This window comes from Gastrolobium bilobum, unplaced genomic scaffold (assembly GCF_033153095.1).
Source record: "Gastrolobium bilobum isolate Gb01-03AN ecotype WA unplaced genomic scaffold, APGP_CSIRO_Gbil_v1 utg12205, whole genome shotgun sequence".
Taxonomy (NCBI): domain Eukaryota; kingdom Viridiplantae; phylum Streptophyta; class Magnoliopsida; order Fabales; family Fabaceae; genus Gastrolobium; species Gastrolobium bilobum.
Window position 1 is genome coordinate 308860 of NW_026899230.1, and position 24405 is coordinate 333264.

The following is a 24405-nucleotide window of genomic DNA, read 5'->3' on the forward strand; positions in this document are numbered from 1 at the left end:
GTACATAATTAGATTCCCGAACCCCTGATCTAAAATTCTAAAGGTCAGTTTGCAAAATAAAAAAAAATTCAATTTTTTTAAATTAAATAAAATTGGTGGCGACTTCATATTTTTTATTGGGAAAAATATTTGTCATTTTAGATGACACAAAATTATGTCATTTTTATTGAAACTACGTCGTTTTGATGTGTTTTAACATTCTCTCTCCTCCATTTTCTTTTTATTTCTAATTTTATAAATTAGAAAAAATGACAAAACACACCAAAACGAGGTAGTTTCATTAAAAATGACACAAAGTTATGTTATTTAAAATGCTAAACCCTTTTTTATTTATTTAAATAAAATTGCCCATTCAATCATTCTTTGTTTTTATGCATATAAATAAGGGTCTTTGGCTACCTTGAATCATAGCTCAAACACCCACCAATCCTGAATACATATAGCCTTATGCCTTAAGATGAAAGAACAGAGAGATATTCTTGATAACAAAACAAGATACATTTAGTGGCGATCACTTTAGTTCATAGCTAGAAAGACAAGTGATTGGGAGAAGATGTTGGATGCAGAGATTAAGGAGACTAAGCAATCTTCTTATGCCTCTTCTTGGTCGCTTCTAAACTTCAGAAGATGCATTTCTTCAAGTTCACCAGCAGAAAAGGAACCAATCCACGACCCCAAGAAGCAATCTGGGGGATGGAAGGCCATGCCTTATATTTTAGGTCTATTTCTATATATGTTCTAATAAGTAGATTTTTTTTTCTCCGCAAAATCATGTCATTCTTTCACAAATAAAGATATATTACCAATACTTATTTTTTTTTATTTCTTATGCTTCTTGGGTTTTGGCTAATATTGCAGGGAATGAAACGTTTGAGAGGTTGGCGGTGTTTGGGTTGTTTGCTAACTTTATGGTGTATATGACAAGAGAGCTTCACTTGGACCAAGTGTCTGCTGCTAACATTATCAACATATGGTTTGGGATCACAAACTTCGCCCCTCTAGTTGGCGCCTTTATTTCTGATGCTTATGTGGGTCGCTTCCGGACTATAGCTTTTGCATCATTTGCTTCTCTTCTGGTAAGGAGTTTTCATTTTTTTTATGGTTAGATATTTAGTATAGAACAATCTGGTAGAAAGTAGAACTAGCTGATTATTCTCACTTACCTTTTTGTGGATTTTACAAGTCGAGTAAACAAAATAAATCAGTAACAATCATATTATTTTACCTTGGACATGTTTATTTGTGTGTTTTTTAAAAGAAAAAAAGTATTTAATGTTACTTTAAATAATATTCTTTAATGTTCATCGAAACAACGTTATTTTGGAGTTCAAAAATTTAAAAATCAGAATAATAAAGACTATTATAACCCTGAAATAAATTAAAATTACAAACACACCATGATTCTTGCCTTAAAAGGACATCGTTGCGGTAAACATTAGACAAAATTATATAAAATAAATTTTGAAAAAATGAACTTTTTTTTGGTAAGCGAACTTTTCTTTTAATTAGAAAACATGTTTACATTTTTTTTACCATAATTAATTAATAATTAAAAAATAACAACACACAAAAAAGTAGTTTTAGTATTTTTTTCGTTAGATAAAAAATTATTTTTGAAAAAAAAATTATCATACTTTTTTTTTTAAAACTTATCTAAACATATTTATTTTACATGATAATTTATATATTAATAATTAACTTATTTTACTTATATTTTACACTAATATTTCTCTTAGAGAACAACGGTGGAGTTAGAAAATTTTGTGAGAGAAGTCGGGGAAGACAAAATTTACACTAATAAAGACATAATGGGTCATTATATAACTAAATTTGAAAAACTCTTCAAAAAAATTTCGTACATGACGAACAATAAAACTAAAAAAAATAACTCGGACAAACTTATTTACATTTCTTTTAAGTTCAAATTTATATAATTCAAGATAAAAAATTGATAAATTTGAGGGGCAATTGGCTCGGCATGACCCACCATTATTAGGGAAGATGGTTGCCAATTTGCTACCACATAAAAAACACCATGTGCTTGCATGCACAGGTATGTAAGGAGGCCACCCTGTATGCATCGCGACAAACCATTTAAAAATGAATTAAATTCGGTTGGTTGGTATATAGTTCAAATTAATAGGCATGTAAAGCCTAATTTTTCAATTTTTTATTATTTTTGGTGAGGGGGCTAAGCTCCAAACAGGAAACTAGCAAAGAAAATTACATCAGAGAATGTCTAGCTCTGTGAACAGAGCTAATATCAGAATAATAAAGCCACCTAATATCGGGGTGGGGGGGATGAAATAAAATAAAATCTTCTTCGTCCAACTTCTCCAGGGGGAGGTTGGCTATAACGAGTCAGCACAAACATTACCCTATGTGTAAGTATGCAGTAGCTGAATTGTCCAAGCTTTTGAGAGTCATTCCTGTATACAAGTGACTAAATGACACTCACAAGATGCATCACCTAATTTGGTGAGCAAAGTGATAGCAGAAGTTAAATCACTTTCTAAAATAATCTTTCTCCAACCTCTATTCCAAGCCCTTTCAGAATACCCTATAGCTCAGCGGTAATTGCATTACAATATCCCATCCGGTAAGAGAAAGCATCCACCACTTACCATCTGGGCCTTTAATAATGGCACCGCAAGCGGCTCTACCTGGATTGCCTCTATATGCCCCATCACTATTAATTTTGGTCCACCCATCTCAAGAGGCATCCACCTTATCATATTCTCGGGTAATGTATTGCAAAATGACCCCCTGGCATCTGTTCCACAGGCTGACATAACCTCCTTAGCATAAGATGTTATCACCTTCAACTTGTACCTGTTTTCTATTCATCCTGAAGTGTGCAGAATCTTGTTCCTCCAAGTCCAAGTCTTCTAACAGGTAATTCCAAATACCAGCGTCCAAGGCAAGCCCAATCAACTAGGAGTCAAAAGCTTTAAAACTGAAAATTTAAAACAAAAAAGATGGAACAACTAAATAAGGGGACAAACTGATCCAAATTTTTTTGATGAATGAGCAGTATCCCAACAAGTGCAAGGTGTTTTCAACCCCTTAATTACACACTGGGCATGTTGCAGTACCCAAATGAAATCTATTTAATCTACTTTTGGTTGGTAGCCTGTCATGCCCCACTTTCCAAAGAAAAAAAATCTAATTCTTTGAGGGCCCACCCAGTTCCATATAGTCCTCCACAACTCAAGAGATCCACTTTGCCCACCACAAGGATCTAAGAAGGTAGTATAAAGACCTTTAATTGACAACTCTGGGAATCCAAGAACCAGCCACATAAGTCTATCAGCCTCATCATTGCAGCTTAGAGGAAGAAGGCTTCTGACTTGGTTGATAATGTCTTGTGGCAGCCATCTTCTAAGCTCATCCACCTTCCAATCTCCTTGATCATTCACATATTGGTTAACAATTTTGTTTGCTTACTCCCACGTGATTATTTGCACTGTATGGTCTATAAGCCTCCCTGAATTGTTGACCCATCTGTCTTTCCAAAAGTGGGTTGAAATACCATTACCAATATCCCACACAAGCAGCTCTTCCAGCTTCCTTCAGGCATTGCAAGTCTGTTTCCAAGTTTTAGAGTCTCCCATTTTTTATCTGAAAATATTAGTACCTTCCCTGCTATAAGCATACTTTGCCCTGAGAACCTAGACCCAGAGGGCATGAGGCTGGGAAAATATTGTCCATGCTAGTTTAGCGATGAAAGCCTCATTCAAAAGGTTTAGATTTTTCATACCTAGGCCATCTTTTATCTTTGGCTTTGTAATTGTTTCCCAATTCACATGATGCATATGCCTTTTGCCATCTTTATCACCCCCAAATGAATTTTCCTTGGATTTTTCTACTTCCATACACACCATATTTGGAAGACCCTCAGTCTGCATTTGAGAATAAGGAATAATGGCAAAGACTGATTGCGAGAGAGAAACTTTGCCTGCTTGTGATAGATAATTTGACTTCTAATTGGAAAGCTTGTCATTAACTCTGTCAATCGTTGCCTTGTATGATTCTTTAGTGACTCTGCCATGTTGCATCCAAGCCCCTAGGTAGTGCCCTACATTTCTCACCTTCTTAAAATTATAGATTTCTGTTATGTTACTTGCCACTTCCTCTGGAGTGTTTTTGGAGAAGAATATACTTGTCTTTTGAGTAATGATTTTTTGGCCTGAAATATCTCCAAATAAATCCAAACATTTTAAAACAACATGAATCTGATCCATACTAAGTGGGATATTTCTGGCCCCTTATTTCCTATCCAAATAGGATTCTATAGACCACCTTTGACTGCCGTGTCAACAATATGAGAAAATTTCTCCATTCCTATGACAAAAAGATAAGGAGATAGTGGGTCTCCTTGCCTAATGCCACGGGAAGGCTGAAACTCCTATGTCAAATTTCCATTCCACAAGATATTATTTTTGGAAGAATAAATAGCTTGCATAATACTTTCAACTAGCTTTTTGGGTCCTCATTTTCTGCATAGTATTCTTCAGAAAATTCAAATTTAATCTATCATATGCTATCTCAAGGTCTACCTTTATGACCATGAAAGCTTTCTTCCTTCTCATATGGTGCATTGTATGAATGGTTTCTTGCACAACTATGACGTTATCTTGGATATGTCTATTATGGACAAAGCTGGCCTGGATCGGAGATATCAACTTCATCATTATTGGCTTCAACCTCAACACTAGAATTTTAGTAATAACCTAATAGATAACCAGGGAGAGGGATATGGATCTGAAATGAGATATATGGGAAGGAGACTGATTCTTTGGTATAAGAACCAGAAACATTGAATTGATGATGAGATGATCTTTGGGTACTCCCAAACAGAGTTAACAAGCTTACAAACCTAGTCCTTCACAACTTTCCAATTTCTCTGAAAAAACATAGTAAGGAAACCATCTCTGCCTGGGGTTTTGAGGTTACCCTTGTCAAAAGCTGCACGATGAATTTCCTGTTGGGAGGGCCAATTTTCCAGATGCAATATGTCTTCAAGGGTTATTTCTGGCCACATATTCTTAGAATTCAACCATCTCCTATTTGTAATCTCCTAAGTAAAGAGGTTTTGGTAAAGCTTACAGGCAATGATCTTCAGCTCCTCTGGATTTGTAATCCATCTATTCCCATCGCCTCTTAAGTCTTGTAATCTTGTTGTTGTTTCTGCGAATAATTGTGCAGAGGTGGTGGAATTTAGCGTTACGATCACCATTTTTAATTCACTGTTGTCTCGAATTTTGAAACCAAAGTTTTCCTCATCATTTAGAATTTTCATAATCTCTTTTTGGCAGTCAATTTCCAGTCTACATAACCTCTTATACTGAGTTTTTTTATTCTGGATGCGCTCCAATCTTTTTAGCAGCCCCATTTTTTCTGTGTATTTGCAAAAATTGTCATATTTCATCCTTTACAGCCGATATAAACCATTGAAGCATGTAATGGATATCAAAGGAATTATTCCACGTTGATCCAATTAGCTGCTTAAAGTCAAGGTGGTCTTGCCAAGCAGCCACGCAATGGAAGGGTCTATTAGGCGAATCAGATTTGATATCGAAAAAGTTAAGGAAAACTGGATTATGATCTGACTGTAATCTAGGTAGATTTATTATTTTAGCTTCAACAAATTCTATTCTCCAAGCTAGGTTGGCAGCCACCCTATCCAATCTCTAGAAAATTCTATCTAGATGTCCCCATTTGGGGCCTTGCCACGTAAAAGGGATAGCAAGTGCAGCTAAGCTCAGCCCCATTTTTCTCATACATCCTAGCAATTTCATTAAAGTTTCCCCTTATAATCCAAGGTTCTGAGTAGTAGTTTCCAATGTCTTTCAAGTCATTCCAAAGCTGTTGACGCTTTGCTTCCCTAAGGCTAGCATAAACAATAGTGTAAAACAAGTGGGCATTACCTTAGCTCTTGATTTTCATATGTATGAACTGCTTAAATTTTGTAAGAATATATACCTGCAAAAACTTAGAGGACCAAATAACCCAGATTCCTCCTGAAAAGCCCTGAGCTTCTTCTACCCAACAACCATCAAATCCAACAAATTTCATCAGCTTTTTACAAGTTAGACTTTGAGTTCTTATTTCTAGAAAGATAACCATCACAATCCTATATTTTTGGTTTTTTAACTTAAGAGCATGCCATAAATACTTGTTGGCTACTCCTCTAATATTCCAAAATAGTAGAGACATTAAAAACCAGGATAGGAATTTGCAGGTTTCGAGTATACCTGCTGACCCTGTTTTCTTGGTTTATTCCCCAGTTGCGGCTGATCCAAGGAACTGCTTCTTTTTTGACCATAAAATACTTTCCTAGCAATGGTTGAACTATCAAGAGATCTTGGAGCAGGGTGTTTCAGCTTATCCAGATACTGAAGCCCCTGTTGTAAATGGTTTTTCTCCCTCTAAGATGAAATTGGGTTCTGGATTAAAGGGGGATCTTTACGATTATTTTCAATGGTAATTTTGCTTCGTCAAGCTGGGACTTTCCCTTGGTTGGGCTGCTCATCCACTGCCATATTACGAGCTCTAACCCTCAAAGGCCTATAAAATTGATCAGATCTCATAAGGCTATATAAAATTCATGCAAGGTAAAATAAAATTAATTGAATTAAAATAATTATAAAAACAATTCAGAATTCATAAGAGATTCACATCGGATCCATAACCTTAATTACAAAAGAAAATTAGCCAGATATATCTGACTTAAACACAATAAAGAAATAAAAAGTATTCATCAAGAAGAAGAAAAGAAGAAGAAGAAGTCTTCAGAAAGGTCTTCAATCTTCAATTTCTCTGAAATCCTGATCTTCAGCGTAAGCCTCCAAGAATTCTCTCAATTTCTTGATCTCTCAAAAGTCTCTAGCCAAAGATGATCAATCAGGGTTTACATCCCCTTTTTACAGCTTAATGTCAAATCTATCCAAATCTTGATCAAATCTTTGAGGTAGAATCCTCCATAAGCTGCAATTGGATCTATTTAAAAATTGGTCACATGCTTCCCGCGCTACTAGCGCGGATCACGCGCTTGTAGCGTGGTAAAAATAAAAGGTATTTGAATCCTGCGCTACTAGCACGGATCCCGCGCTTGTAGCGCAGTAACACTGTGTATGTAGGAATTCTCCTGCGCTTCTAGCGCGGATCCCGCACTACTAGCGCGACACTTTTGCATTGTGAAAGTTTTCCCGCACTACTAACGCGGATCTCGGGCTTGTAGCACGGCAGCTCTATCTTCAGATGAATTTCCCGCACTTGTAGCGTGACAGTTTTGCCTTTTGCTTTCTCTAGTGCTGAAAACACGTTCTTTTCTAGTACTTTTTCCTACAAAAATCACATAAATTCAGTGAGAGAATAATTGAGCATGGTTTATGAACTTTATAACAAATTTAAGCATTTTTCTTTCAAAGTGGATTAAATCCTTGCTCTTTTTAACTTAGAAAGCTATATATACTGGAGGCATATCAAGTTTCACATAAATCGCCTTCCTCCATGGTCCCCATGCACGCTTTTTGAAGGAATATGATAATATGAAATTAACTCTACCTTCACCATCCATTTCACATAACTTATATGTTGTTTGCTCCTTCCTTCGATTCGGCCTCCGCATCCCAGAAATCTTCATCCTCTTGTTCCGATTGCACCTCCTCCTCTGCTTCTTTCATCTCTCTTTCGCCATTGTGGCGCATTAGCATTCCCTTGAAGGATATCCCCTCTTCCATCCACCCTTCCTCTCTTGGTGCCATAGTTTGTTCATAACTGAAGGAGGCATCTCCCCCCTTATATTTTTTCGTATACCTCTTGAAGTTGTTTGCTTCCCTCCGGCAAAAGTTTCGGCGGCGTTTACATTGCGGGGCTAGGGTTCTCCATTTTCTTTTTACATCGATTTTTTAGATATTGAGCTTTACTAAGTTTTCATTTATATTGTAACATATAGTCTACCATCTTCCAAGCTATTTACTTATTTTTATTACCTTTTAAAATACAAAAATAGCTAGCATAAATTGCTTTAATAATAAAAAACATTAAATATTCAAATTAACTTTTCTATCAATTTCAATTCCAAATATTATTTTCGATTAAATTATATAAATAAAATACTAGAAAGTATACAAAACACACATAATAAATATAAAATTCAATTCAGGTGACAAGTATTAAATATCTAAATTTATTTTAAGTCATGCAATAGTACGGATGTTTCAAGTAAAAGTTCAAATAATTATGATTCAGCTTTTTATAATTATTTTGGTCTTTTTGCATTAAGTTATATCGTTATAACTCAACCGGAAGTTTTACTAGAATATTCTTGGATATTTTAGATATATACTCTTTTTAATTAATTATTTTGTATTGAGCATTGTCAAATAGGGAATGATCGTGGTAACTTTAACATCATGGTTGCCACAGCTGCACCCTCCATCTTGTACTCCCCAGCAACTAGCATGGAATCAATGTGTTAGGGCAAGCAATTCTCAAATGGGTGTGCTGTTTTTGGGACTTTGTTTTCTATCCATAGGCTCTGCTGGGGTAAGGCCATGCAGTATACCCTTTGGTGTTGATCAATTTGATCCAACTACAGATGAAGGAAAGAAAGGGATCAACAGCTTCTTTAATTGGTACTACACCTCATTTACATTGGTATTATTGGTCGCTCAGACAGTTGTGGTTTATATCCAAGACTCTGTGAGCTGGACATTAGGTTTGGGAATACCAACTGTTTGCATGTTTTGCTCCATAATCATGTTCTTCGTTGGAACAAGGGTTTATGTGTATGTAAAGGCCGAAGGAAGCATTTTTTCTGGCATTGCCCATGTTCTTGTGGCTGCCTACAAAAAGAGAAAAGTAAAGCTTCCGGGTCAGGACAAGCAAGATGGAGTTTTCTATGATCCTCGGCTGACTGGGACAGTTATCTTATCAAAGCTTCCTTTAACCAAACAATTCAGGTTGGATATCTCTGTCATTGATTATTTATTCTAAATTTATATCATTGATAAATAATTATTATTGTTATTATAAAAAACTAATGCAACCTAAAAATTTCATAATATTTAATTATTTATTAATAGATAAGAGCATTAGGGATCGAACTCATGGTGTATGTTTTGGTCACATAAAGCTCTAATATTATAAAAATAACAAATTCGTCCAAAAAACTTAAACTAAATATTACATTAATCTTTAACAATTACCAAGATATATATACAAATTGCTTATACTTTGATTATTTTATCATGCATAAGTTCGAACATGGGGAATTGGTTTCCTTTACTAATAACTTTGATGGATTTCAATTGATAATAACAAGTTAAAATTGAAAGCTTACCATGTTCTAATACATATAACTTAATTTCTCTTTTATTAGGGCCTTGAACAAAGCTGCTCTAATAATGGAGGGTGATCTAAAACAAGATGGGAGCAGAGTAAATCAGTGGAAACTTGCAAGCATCCAACAAGTAGAAGAGGTAAAATGCATAGCAAGAATTTTACCAGTCTGGGCTGCTGGGATCTTTAGTCTAATTTCCATGTCACAACAAGGAACATTTATTGTGTCACAAGCCATGAAAATGGACAGACATCTAGGACCCAAATTTCAAATCCCTGCTGGTTCCCTTGGAGTCATATCATTAATTACCATAGCTTTGTGGGTTCCATTCTATGACCGATTTGTAGTACCTGCACTAAGAAAAATGACAAAGCAAGAAGGGGGCATCACTCTCCTTCTAAGAATGGGAATTGGCATGGTGTTCTCTATTCTTTCTATGATTGTCTCTGGCTTGGTTGAAAAAGTGAGAAGAGATTCTGCAAATTCAAATCCAAGTCCACTAGGAATTGCTCCCATGTCAGTCTTGTGGCTAGCCCCACAGCTTATCCTTATGGGTTTCTTCGAGGCCTTCAATATGATAGCACAAATTGAGTTCTTTAATAGGCAATTTCCTGAACACATGAGAAGCATTGGTAATTCCTTGTTCTGGTGTTCTTTTGGTTTGTCTAATTATATGAGCACCATAATAGTCAACACAGTTCATCATACCACCAAAACACATAGCCATCCAGATTGGTTGACAAATGATATAAATGCTGGTAGGTTAGATTATTTTTACTACCTCATAGCAGGGATAGGGGTCCTGAACTTCATCTATTTTATCTATGTTGCTAGAGGATACCAGTACAAGGAAAGTGTTGATCTCCAAGATAATCCTCATGATGTTGAGTTAGGTTCATACAAGGCCTAAAAGAAAGATAAACTTACCATACTGTTATGTATGTATGAAGACTTTACATGAACAAATTGAAGAGGAAAGATAGCGTTACCATACTACTATATATGTATTAAGACTTCACATAAATAAACTGAAGAGAGCCTTTTTTTGTTTTCTTCCAGCAATTATATTTAATCTTATGTTATTTTTACACTTTATATTCAAAAGGTTTAAGTGAATAAAATTTAGTACAAGGATAAATATATTCTATGCTTGTATTTTTGAATTCAGCTTGATTCGTTATAATGTGATTATTCTTCCAAATTGGATAAAATTATTCAAATTGGGGTAGTAAGTTTTTTTTTACTTCTCTTGGAATTTTTATCACGTAATTGCAGTGTGATCTTTGTGCTCTTATATTTATTATTATCAATAAAAATTTGTACGTTATTGTCCGTCGACGCTAGCAGAAGTGTTTTAAATAGTGACTCCAAACAAAATCGATGAATGTCATACGATGATTTAGAACAATTTCGTTCTATGCACCCAGCTTGGATGCACATGGTTGGACTTTGATCATGTAAATTAGAATTGTATTCAACCGAATGACTATTGAAAAGACAGTTCACGTTATATGTTGATGTAAGGACAGAAACTGCTTCACTAGCAATAGCAATTCAAACATTTCACGTTTGAGTTCGTTCATGTTTTGTGTTCGAATGGCGTGTCCTTGATGTTATGTACTTATGCTTAGATTCTCAATGCTTCTTTCTTATTCATCTTTCGTCAGTTCACATGGAGCTAGAAGCTGGACCCGTTATATCCTGATAGCCGTGTTTAAGTTTTTATTTCATTTATTCCTATGTTTTTTCTTATTACTTATTTTTCATGTAATTTTTTTTTCCATTCAAATCAACATTTAATTAGTAATTGAACTAACTTGTCCATTTATCTTTGTTTTGCCTATATAAAAAAAGGGTTTATTTTTTCTCCTATCACAGTAAGTCTAAAACGATGTCTTTTTGGGATTAGGAGAAAAAAATTATAATAATAAAGATTAATATAACCCTCTAATAAATTAGAATTACAAAAAAAAAAATTAATATCAAAACGACGTGTTTTTGGCAAAAATAACTTTATCTCGAAAGACTGAAGAAATTAAATATTAAACCATATAAAAATATTAATTTATCGTTCAATTTTGGTCAAAACCACTAAATTATCAAGATCTTTATATCAAATAAATTAGCAACTTTTTATGCAGGTAAAATAGGAATAAAATAGGTAAATTGGTTCAATTACTAACAATCTTAAAAGTGAAATTGGATAAAAAAATTGATAAGGGATGTAAGTAATAAGAAAAAATTAAGGAGATAAATAATAAAAAAGTAAACCACATAAGAAATTTTGAACTTTTTCCTTTTTTTTTTTTTTTGGTAATCAACTTTTTTCCTTTTTATTATGTACACAGTTTCACTCTTTATTATTTCTTCCACTCTCGACTTTCTATGGAAATAGTCTAATTTAATTTTAAAATTATCAAAATAGTGATTTTTTTTTTAAAAAGTATATATACAATAATACAATTCCTATAGTCGTTGGAATGCTTATTAGACAGTAAGTAATCGATTACTTTTTGAGAAATAATCGATTACTTTGCTTCAAGTAATCAATTACTTTGTTTCCAATAACGTATTTGATTACTTGTCAAGAAAGTAATCGATTACTTTCTTGGCAGCAAGTAATAATGCAACATTTTTGAATTCAAATACATTTCAACTTGCCTCTAACTACTTCTTCATAGCTCTCCCATAGTCAACAATCAAGTCTTGTCCCCTTTCAAAAATCGAGAACAGAAGCAGTTCAACATATAAATGTATAAATAAAGCAACGTTCATATTATCCCATCCCTAAATATCAAAAACGCCTGAGATTGTCTAGCTCTATGACTATCATCTTCATTCTCTTTCCAGATACCATGTGTTCCTTAGAATCACTGATTCCACAGAGAAATCCAATAACGTCTGCAAACACAATTTTCGTTAGTTGTTATAAATGAATAATAATGTGTTTGAAGAAATGGAAGAGAATATTATCAACTAAACACGCAGTGTCATTAGGATAGTTTTCAACATCCTCGAATTCCACAAATGAAAAGTCATTGATAGGAAAGTTAGCATCGACATTTGGCATCACAACAACTCTTAGATTAAAAGTAAGCCTATACTCATGTTGTGTTGGCTTAATTTTTTTAGAATTAAGGCAAACACCAAAATTTCATGTGACATATATTCCACGATACGCTAGTTGATCTCTTAATCTCAGGGAACCCTGTACAGTCCCCTGAATCTTACCATCCTGTTATTACCAAAAAGATGACCCATAAGCGATTTTTAATAGCTGTAGGAATTAAAAAAAGACTAATTTGCACTAAAGCAGTACGTAACAATACTCACATGTTCATCTATTAAAACCATCTTGACATTGTATCTCATCTCGGGTCGATGAAAGTTGGGCTGCCTCTAGAGTCTGATAACCCTAACTTTGATCCTCCACTCCTAGCCATTTCAACAGATATCGAAACACAAAATTTGGCCAAGAACATATGGATATATGTTTTTTAATAAACTAGTATATTACCCGTGCGATGCACGGGGAAAAAAGATCAAATTTTTTGTCGTCCGCTGTGGTTGATTAATCGGACAACAAACCTGATACTTACAAAAAAAACTGTGCTGCTATTTTGTTCTATATTTCAGGTGAAAAAAAATACAGCATTGACACAGAACTTTACAAATATCAACCATAAACAAAAATATGCTATACAGAGTGATCAATATTATGCAAATCAAATATAGTTATCTACTTGATGAGTTATGTAAAAAATAAATACGCCATAGTCACATTTATGTTTTTATATTTTTAGACTTTCATTTATTACAATTAAATTTAAAAAATAATAAATAATTATTTTTTGTAAGGATTTGTGTAGTTTGTATTTGAAATTTTACAAATTTGTATTTACAAAATTTAAAATCAGATTTAGGAATTTAATTATAAAAGAAGAATGATAAAAATTTGATTCACTTATAAAAATGTGTTGGTGGGCCGGCCCTCCGGGCCGAGCTCAGTTTGCCACCTCTAACTATTAGCATGTAATAAGTTTTTATGTTTATCCACACAAAAAGGCTGTTATAGTTGCGTTTAGGTTTTTATATTTTATCTCAGAGATAGACTTTAATTTATCCTATTCTCAATAACTTTAATTTATCGTTTTATTACAATTTAATTATATAATTAAAAGCAATTGTTCACCGCCACTGCAATCAATATTTTGTGCACTTAGGAGAAATTTAGTCTTTTACATGTTAATTAATTAATTATTGTAAATTAACTTTGTTAGAGTCGTAACGTATCAATTAGACCATGTAAATTAGCGTGTGCAAGATTTCAGTTTTAAGTACATTAAACTGAACTTTTTTTCCTCTTATATTAAGTTTAAATTTCGAATTTTAAAAGTTAGTGAGATTTTAATAGGTCTGGCAAATATCAATGCAGGAGTTAGTGAGATTTTAATTGAGTTTTTAAATTTAAAGTTAAAATAAAAATTTGAAAAGTTATTATAATAGGAAACATTTCAAATTCTTGTGAACACAAAATAATTAGAAATTTGAATTTGATATTTTGAATCAAGACAATTACAATATGGGAAGATGAAATAATAATGATTTTCTGCGTACATAAAATAAGAACCCCAAACGCAACACAATGAAGAAACACTTTCTAACAAAATATGAAATTAATATGTTATGCAATCAGAAATTTGTCCATCAGTTACAAATTCATTTTCAGCAGCAAAGTGTATCCTTTCGTAACACAAAGACTCAAAGCTTCAAAAGCTCGTGTATCTTTTATAGTGGGGACAAATTCATTTTCTTCTGGAAAATCATTAAGTGATCGACAAACCCTTTCCTCAATCCTGGCATGCTTGAAAAAAAAAACGCCGGCAAGCACTACATAGCATGAAATACGATGAAACCTTCCGCCCTAGAAAAAGAAAAAAAGAGAATTAGTATAAAAAATAAAAACGAAAATAATACCAATACAACAATCCCTACAAACACAAACGAAGAAACGAATCAGAGGCAAGCCGAAGTAAACAAAAAATAATACCAATACAACAATCCCTACAAAGCCAAACGAAGAAACCTCGGAGAAAGCCAAAGAAAACAAAAAATAATACCAACACAACAACCCCTACAATTAGAAATGAAGAAAGAAATCGTAGGCAAGCTAAAAAAAATAAGAAACACAACTTCTCTATTTATACAAAATGAATGTGCCCAACATTTTCCAAGACAGAAGGTAGTGGGATACAGCTGCATTGAAAAAGTGAACTGACATAAAAGCTGCACCATTTTTCTCAGGTTCATGGTGTTTGAACATGTTCTTGGTTGATTCAACCTTAGAGTCACCAATAGTACCCTCTTTCTTGGCTTCCCTCCTCTGCAACTCTCTGGAATTCTTCAACTATGGAAGGTGCTCTCTCTGCCATCAAACTGCTACGGTTTCCATTGCTTGCTTCCCTACAAAACAATGTTGTCAAAAAGATGCCATAGCAATTTTGTCATCAGTAATGCGACAAAAAAAAATTCACAAACCCTATTGAATTGAAGCAACCATAAATAAATTGAACCTTTCACTTCACAGCCATAGATTCTCCCTCGAACGCTGAACACGTAAATAACAGTTCACCGCAACACAAACCTTCCACCCTACAAAATGAAGAAATTAGAATCAGTATAAAAAAATGAAAATGAATTGCCAGCGTTTGCTAAAAAAGAAACCAAAAGTTAAACCAATAAAACAACACATACAAAAGAAGTGGTTCAGAGCTTGTAAAATGTACTCAGAAGCATTAAGTGGGAGGGTATGAAGTAACTTATACAATCCAGCCCCAATGAGCTCCCTAATACAAAAAGAAAATCTACATTAATTATGAAATAGAAAGTCTAACAGCATTAATACTGCAATAACGATTACTGACTATTGCCTACAAACTAAGCAATATAAAACTATCAATACAATATGCATAATTCTCCTAAATTTCTAGAATACTATTTTTAATCCCACAAACTTATAATTTATCATTTATTTTTTCTTCAACAAAAGGTTATGATTGGAACTTCAGGCCATAAAAAATGGGCTTACAGAAGCAATCAGATGATATGGAATTATATGCTCTTCCTCACCAATATATATAAAAGTAAAGAATATATGATCACAGGTGACACATCCTTTTCAATATATAGAATGATTTTATGACCTAATACACTGAAACAGTTTATTTAGAGAACCATGAATAAAATCACTCATAAACTTGCAAGAAGACTTTAAAGAAATATATGGTATGTGATCATTTGAAGGATGTCCACTAACCTGCTTTTTGGCACCAAATTTAACCCCTCTATAAAAGAGGTAGAAGATCTCTTAAAAGCATCAAGGCCATCGTAGTGCTCGTTTCTCATTTGGTCCAAAGGCAGAAGGGGCATCCCTACCTCCAGATAGTCCAGGAATTCCACCATATCCTACTTTTATTCCACAAGACTGCAACCATAAAAAACTTATCAGCCTCTTAACCATTTCTCCTTGAATAAGGAGGAGTATGCTTTTTTACTTCAGCATCATTATCCCCATAATGCATACAGAGATTGTAAAAATATAAGGTATAGAGAAATTAAAAATTCACAAATCCTTCATAATTTTTAATATAATAATGCGAAATTTCCATAACAGTGATGAAACAGATAGGTCAAGAATGACACAAAGCAAAAAAAGAAGAAAAAAAGAGAAGAAACCAACCTCATTTGATACATCAAAAACTCCATCCTGGATCTTTTTGTATATGGTTGAAGCTATTTTTATGAATGCATGCAAACGATGGAAAAATATGGATTAGTTTTTCAGACAAAAATAACCAAACATAGTATCAGGAAAATTAACCCAATATTCTGGGATTATTTTGGCCTACCAAATAACTTTTTGATAACATTTCTAGAAAATTCATTTTCCAATCATATTCACAGGAATTGTAATTACCAGATAAAACAAATTTCTCCTCAACCAACCGGCACCAAAACTATAAAATTCCATGGTGACCAAAATTCCTTACCACATCAACTTTCAATGGTCCATCTGCCCTAAAAGTCTTAAAGCCTTCCCCATATTCAGCACCAATAGCCTGGAAGAAAACACCAAATAAAAAGAGTCCCAATCACTTTACATCACTCAATTCACGGTTCCAATGAGATTGCATAATATAGAGAGTTCAAAAAAGCACACACAAAAAGATAAATAATAAAAGAAAAACATTTAAACTTGGTTGTATGCAAAACACTGGGGAGAAAAATCAACAACATGAATTTGAACACTTGAACAAAAGACAGGAAAATGAATAGAATCCATACCTCCTGCACGAAAAGCTCATTGGGTGTAAATGGCAAGCCATTAACAGAGCCAAGTTCATCAGACCTAGAAGTGCAACGGGCAACCAAACGATTCTCAACCAAGCCCAAATGCTTTAAATTCTGAAAAAATTAAATTAAAAATAAAAATCAGATTAAATTGAAGAACATAAATTATAAAAGAATATATATATGGTCTGCAAACCAAATTGAAGCAATTGCAGACCAAAAATCGAAGCTGGAAAGAAAAAGAAGAGGGTTGAAGGCGAAATGTTTTTATATGGTCTGCAAAAAAGTTATTCGGTAGGCCAACATTCTGAGCTATCGATCCGGCGCTTAAGATCGTCAACACCTGAAAAGGCAAGGATCTTGAGGAACAGGAGAAAGAAGAAGAAGAAAATGTGAAAGAAGAAGAAGAACGACTAAAAAAAATGAGAAAGCGTGTAGGTTTTGTTAAATCGTTTAACAATTCTAATGGAGAAAGTAGGTGAACATTAATTGAGGTGTCAGTTTTTAAATTTTGAAAATAAATTGAGCTGTGTGTTAATTTTTAAAATTTGAAAATAAGATGAGCTGTGTCCCAATAAAAAATAAAAATGAGAACAGATCTGCACCAATGATTTTGGACAGCAAATCGTGACCATCAATTTTGAGTCCAGATTATAATTTTTTTTTGAATTTTTTTATTCCCTGAATTACCCAAAAAGGAAACTTTTTGAATTGTGGAGTGTGAAAGCAAACACGTGTCAGAAGGAGAAGCAGCCACATGTCAGAAATTGCCAAAGAATGGCTTTGTCTTAGAATATAAGATAAGAATGAGTCAGTCGTGAGTCAAAAATATCCTATTTAAAAAATAAGAATGAGTCAGCAATCTATTATATAATAAGAATGAGTTAGCCATGAATCAACAATATACTATCTAATAAATAAGAATGAGTCAACAATATCCTATATAATAAATACAATAGATAAAGATGAGTCAAGCTCATATTATGAGCCAAACTTGGGAAGGAAAACTTTGGTTGTAAATAGGATATTGCTGACTCATGATTAAATTTGGAAGGAAAACTTCAGCTATAAATAGAATATTGCTAACTCATTTTTTTCTTTTGTATTTAATATTATGATATACATAAGGGTATATACTATTATTATTTTTATTATTTTGTTGTTAATCCGTTAACTGCGAAAAGGAAACGGGTTCATGGCGTTTTAAGTAGACACATGGCATTTTTGTTGTTAACCGGTTAAGTATGAAATAAAACTGGTTCATGGGTTTAAAGCAGACATATGGCATTTTTGTCCTCCAGTAGCTTTTTTTTTTTTTTTGGCTGAAGTGGCTTCTCTTTTTCTAGTAATAAAGATTCTCTCTTCTAGTAATAAAGATGCTACAAGTGTGTGACTTTTTCTAACTTTTTTTTATGAATTTGATTCATTGAAAAAATATAATAAAGCGATTCTAATGCATAATATTAAGAAATAATATCTTATTTATAAATTAAAATATTATAAAATGATTATATAAATAAAAATAAATATATATATATATATATATATATATATATATATATATATATTACACATGGTATTATACTAGAATGTTTGAAATCCCATTTGAATTGTTAATTTTCATCAATTTTAAGGTGATAATTATTGGGTTACTCTTATTAATTAATTTTTAATTTTTTTGGTAAATAATTTTTAATTTTTAAAATATATGTAAATAGGCTATCAATATATATATATAGGAAAATATTTAGTTTCTAAACAATAATTTAAGGGTTTAATGTCTATCATATTGTAAAAGATAAATTTTATCGCCTATACACGCAAAAAAGTGTACGAGGCTCATGCTTTTTTTTCTCTCTTCTCTTCATGTGACCACATATGGGTCCAACACATTTTTATGTATGTGTAGCAGATAATTTTATCTCCTATAAGTCTATAACATAACATCAAACCTAAAATTCAAATGTACATGGGTACTTAAAAAATTTGTATATTGCACCAGCTACAAACAAATATATGCCCTATTCATTTCTCTTTCTTTTAGGGAACATACGTCCAAATTCTCTTTCAATGTTTTTGTTTGAGAGAAACAAAATATATAAAATAATTAATTATATCTCGTTCAATAAGGTTTTGGGTTGAAGTGGTACACTTATTATGGTATCAGAGCTAGAGTGATCAGGAGATCATGAGTTCGATCCTCACTGCTGTTGGGTATGGCTCATACTTCGCATGCTGATGATGGCTCTAGTTGTTGAGGTCAGCAGAAAGGCAACTGGGGTATGGCTAGGTATTGTTGTGGGCCTCTGTTTTATTGTAATTTTCTTAGCAGTTTGGGCTTGGGCCCATGAATAGCTGTTGTTAGGGTTTTGTAATCCTGTTTATATTTGCCTTGTAAACCAAGAGACTTATAACGAGTGGCGGTGAGGTGAATATAGTACAGACAAGCTGGACGTAGCCTAAATTGGGTGAACCAGGGTAAATCGCTGTATCTATTCTCTCTCTCTCTTTTTCTTTTCCGTTTTCGATTTGTGTGTTGTCGATTTCCAACATTTGGTATCAGAGCTTTGAAATGAGGTGACGGTCAAAGTCCCGTGATAAATTTGATAAATTTGAAATGAGGTACTGGAGGTGCAAACAAGTTGGATATCTGAGAAGGAATTGCAGAAGTAAAAGTGTAGGTCCTGAGAAGCGGGATGATTCACAACCTTCTGCTTCGGGTACAAAGAAGGATGATGATGATAGTACATGGGACCTGTACATGGAGTTTGACAGTCATAGTGATTGTAATGACTGGATTATTGACACTGGAGCATCGTTTCATATGACACCTCATAGGGAATGGTTCTGCACCTATGAATCATATTCTGGCGGTACAGTTAGAATGGGAGATGACACGACTCATGCAATTGTGGGGCGTGGAAAGGTAAAGTTGAAGATGAGTGACGAGACAATCAAGAATCTGTCGGGTGTGATGCATATTCTGGGGCTTACCAGAAATCTGATCTCTGTTGGTAGTATGGCAGATGTTGGTATTAATTTTAGCAGTGACAGGTATTCTTGCAAGCTGACTCGAGGAGCTTTGGTTATTACAAGAGAAGAGCGTCATGGTAAATTGTGGAAACTGCTGGGTAGCACAACAGTATTCAGTGGTGAAAGCTATGTTTCAGAACAGGCGGAGGAGGACACTGCTATGTTATGGCATAGGAGGCTATGGCATATTAGAGGAAAAGGTCTAGAGACTCTAACATCAAAGAAGCTGGTGGATGAATTCCGAGCTGCTCTATGGGGTTTGGGTTTTGCGAGCATTGCCTGCAAGGGAAGCAAAATCGGGTATCTTTTGATTCCATAGGAGGAAGAGCTGAGGGGATTCTGGACCTGATACACAGCGAGGTGTTTGGCCCCACACTTGTAGCATCACATGGAAAATCAAGGTATTATGTTTCTTTTACTGATGATTTTTCAAGACATGTGTGGTTATATTTCTTGCGCAGCAAAGATGAAGTGTTCGATAAATTCCGCGAGTTCAAGGCTTTGGTGGAAAATCAGTTTGATCGAAAAATCAAGGTGCTGAGAACTGACAATGGAGGGGAGTTCTGTTCAACAAAATTTGACCAGTTTTGTGCAAGCAATTGGATTGTAAGACAGAATACTATGCCCTACTCACCTTAACAGAATGGGGTGGCAGATAGATTGAATTGATCTCTCATGGAAAAAGCACGGAGTATGACGAGCGGTGCAGGCTTGGCAGCTGAGTTTTGAGCGGAGGCAGTGGCTACTGCTTGTTATCTGAAGAACAGATCTCCTACATCGGCCTTGAAGGAGAAGACTCCCTATGAAGCACTGTTTGGAAAAAGGCCAGACGTATCTCATGTCAGAGTGTTTGACTGTGAAGCATATATGCATGTACCCAAGAAGAAAAGAAGCAAGCTTAACAGTAAATCTGAAAAGTGTATCTTCATTGGGTACAATGATGGCGTAAAAGGTTATAAGTTGTGGAATCCGGATACTAAAAGTGTAACTTACAACAGAGACGTTGTATTCAGGGAATGTAAGTTGAATCAAATTTTTCCTGAAGCTCCTGAAAAGTCACAGACAGTGGAGTTGGATGTGGGTTTGAAAGAGGATACAACAAACTCACAGGTTGAATTGGAAAATTTGAATTCTGAAGCTGCTGAATATAACGAGGTAAAGGATGAATTTTCTGAAACCGAGGCTGAGGTTAAAGCACCAGTGCTGAGGAGATCCATGAGGAAAAGAAGACCATCTGAAAGGTATACACCTGAAAATTATATCCTGTGTGCTAGTGATGATGTTTGTGCATTTAGTATTACAGGTGATGATCCGAGCACCGTATGAAAAACTAGGAGCTCGGAGGATGCCAAACAGTGGGAGGAAGCTATGAAAGAAGAGATAAAATCTCTAATGAAAAATCAAACTTGAAGTTTGGTGAATCTACCTGCAGACCGAAAAGCAATTGGTTGCAAGTGGGTGTTCAAGAAGAAAGTTGGTGCCAATGGGGAGATTGAGCGCTACAAGGCTTGATTGGTTGCAAAGGGATATTCACAGATAGAAGGGGTTGATTATGGTGAGGTATTTTCACCTGTTGCAAAGTTAAATTCCATAAGACTGGTTTTGTCTGTAACAGCTGCATATGACCTAGAGGTGGAGCAGCTGGATGTGAAGACGACTTTCCTTCATGGTGATTTGGAGGAGGTTATTTTCATGAAGCAACCAAAGGGGTTCATTGCAAGAGGCAAAGTGGAGCTAGTCTGCAAGCTGAATAAATCTCTGTATGGCCTGAAGCAGTCCCCGAGGATGTGGTACATGAAGTTCGACACTTATGCGGTGAAGCTTGGCTTTGACCATTGTGATGCTGATCACTGTGTTTATGTGAAAAGGTTAGAAGGTGACTTTGTTATTCTAACTTTGTATGTTGACGACATGTTACTAGTTGGAAACAGTTTGAAGATGATCAGCACTATTAAAGGACTGCTAGCAAAGCAGTTTGAAAAGAAAGATCTAGGCGCTACAAATGTGATCTTGGGTATGCAGATTAAGAGGGAGCGTGACAAAGGAAGATTATGGTTAAGTCAACGGAAGTATATAGAAGATGTCCTGAAGAAATTCAAGATGACTGACTGCAAGCCTGTGTTGACTCCCATGTCTACTGGTTCTAAGTTATCGGCTGACCAGTGTCCCAAGACTGAAGAAGAAAAAGAGGAGATGGCGTCAGTTCCTTATGCTAGTGCAGTAGGGAGTCTGATGTATGCCATGATTTGTACTCGACCTGATATTGCTCAAGCAGTGGGAGTATTGAGCATGTATATGTCCAAGCCAGGAAAGGAGTATTGGACGGCTGTGAAGCGTTCGTTCCGCTATCTTCGTGGTACGTCTGACCTTGGGTTATGCTATGAAGGCGTGAAGGGCTCAAGGGGACATACATTGTTAGAACTGAGATGCTGATTAGGGAGGTGACATTGATAGTAGAAGGTCTACAAGTGGATATGTTGTTTCATCCTTCGGCGGAGCTATCAGTTAGATGAGTAAGAGGCAGAGCACTGTTGCTTTATCTACTACAGAGGCTGAGTACATGGCCTTGACACATGCTGTTAAGGAAGCTATTTGGTTACGGAGGTTGTGCAAAGAGCTTGGCTTTGCACAAGGAGAGATGATCGTTGGGTGTGACAGTCAGAGCGCCATTTTCTTGGCTAAGAACCCAGGTTTCCATGCGAGGACCAAGCATATCGGCATACAGTACCACTTCATCAGAGAGAAGATTGAAGACAAGGTTGTATTGCTGGAGAAGGTTGACACAAAGGTCAACAATGCTGATTTTCTAACCTAGGCAGTGACTTCAGAGAAGTTTGAATGGTGTACGACTGCATTGGGATTGAAGAAACATGCAAAGCATTCACCAAGTGGGAGAATGTTGGGTATGGCTCATACTTCGCATACTGATGATGACCCTAGTTGTCGAGGTCAGCAGAAAGGCAACTGGGGTCCCGCTCCCAGGTGAGCGAGCGAGGGTCCGGGGGAGCTGCCCCGGCGGGGGTCCGAGGGGGCAACGCCCCCAGCCCCGTAGAGGCTAGATACTGTTGTGGGCCTCTGTTTTATTGTAATTTTCTTAGCAGTTTGGGCTTGGGCCATGAATAGCTGTTGTTAGGGTTTTGTAATCCTATTTATATTTGCCTTGTAAACCGAGAGACTTGTAACTAGTGGCGGTGAAGTGTATCTAGTACAGACAAGTTGGACGTAGCCTAAATTGGGTGAACCAGAGTAAATCGTTGTGTCTATTCTCTCTCCCTCTTTTTCTTTTCCATTTTCAATTTGTGTGTTGTCGATTTCCAACAACTGCCCCCTCTTTCAAGTGGAATTAATAATCACAAGGTAAATCAAAAATTAATTATCTGCAACACAAAGTAGACCAAAAAATAAGTCTGTGAATAGTTTCCGTTGTATCAAAAGGAAATAAGCGTCCAAGTTATTTTGCCTGGTCCAATCTTTCCTGCATCTAACTGGATAAAATTTTATATATTCTGAAATATTGGTCTATAAAAATATGACATGTGATATAAAAATTGAATTAATTGTTGTTATATTAAAAAAATAAAAAAATCTAATACAATACTCGTAAGGCGTGTAAATATTGGGCATGCGGCGTGCCTTTAATTTGTTTTCATGCCTCTATAACCCTTCTCAGTCCTTTCATGCCTTTTTTTCATTTCCATTTGTGTTCAGGTTGATAGAAATATGTTTTGTTATAGATATATAAAACCATTAAAAAGGTCTTTATTTAAAAATTTAAATTTTTGAGTTGAGTTAGTTCTTTACATAGTATCAGAATCTCGATATCTCAAGTTCGATCCCGTCGTCCCCTATTTTTTGTGAAATTTCTTAAGACAGGTAGGCTGGGTCTGATGCATCATCCACACTTCAAGTTCAATGGGCTCGCTTGTGAAAGGACATGTTAAAGATATTTAAAGCCACTAAAAAGACCATTCGCTTGTGAGAGTACATGTTAAAGATATTTAAAATCATTACAAAGGCCATCAGTTAACAATTTAAATTCTTGGGTTGAATTCATTCTTTACATGTGTGACGTAATGAAAAATCTGAGAAGTGTTAGAGGCGTGAAAACAAATTAAAGGCATGCCCAATTTTTATACGTCTAACGAGTATTGTATTTGATTTTCTTTTTTAATGTAACAACAATTAATTCAATTTTTATATCACACGTCACATTTTTATAGACCAATATTACAGAATATATAAAGATTTTATCCAGTTAGATGCAGGAAAGATGGGACCTGGCAAAATAACTTCGATGCTTATTTCCTTTTGGTGCGACAGAAACTATCATGCTGCTTCCATTCAATCACGTAGCTGTAGGCTAAGTCTTACCAAATGTCTTAAAGTGTTAGGTTAAAAATTCGGCCTACGCCATATCAGTTTTGATTTATTCGAAATTCAGAGCCCAAAAATCTCTCCTCGACCATTCCATCATTCTTATGTTTTTATGCATATAAATATTTGGCTATACCTTGTATCATAGCTCAAACACCCACCAAGCCTGAACACATATAGCCTTATGCCTTAAGATGAGAGAACAGAGATAATAATATTGATACCGAAGCCAGATATATTTAGTGGTGAGCTCTTTAGTTTATAGCTATAGAAAGACAAACACAAGTAACTGTGAGAAA

General features: G+C 34.9%; 1 protein-coding gene across 1 annotated transcript; it reads left to right on the top strand.

Annotated features, from left to right (window-relative positions):
• Positions 1–553: 553 nt before the first annotated feature.
• On the top strand, positions 554–10259 carry LOC133288638 (protein NRT1/ PTR FAMILY 2.13-like). Its single transcript, XM_061486448.1, has 4 exons — positions 554–719; positions 859–1076; positions 8395–8969; positions 9389–10259. Exons 1-4 carry the CDS (start codon positions 554–556, stop codon positions 10257–10259), a joined length of 1830 nt encoding a protein of 609 aa, XP_061342432.1.
• The last annotated feature ends 14146 nt before the right edge of the window (positions 10260–24405 follow it).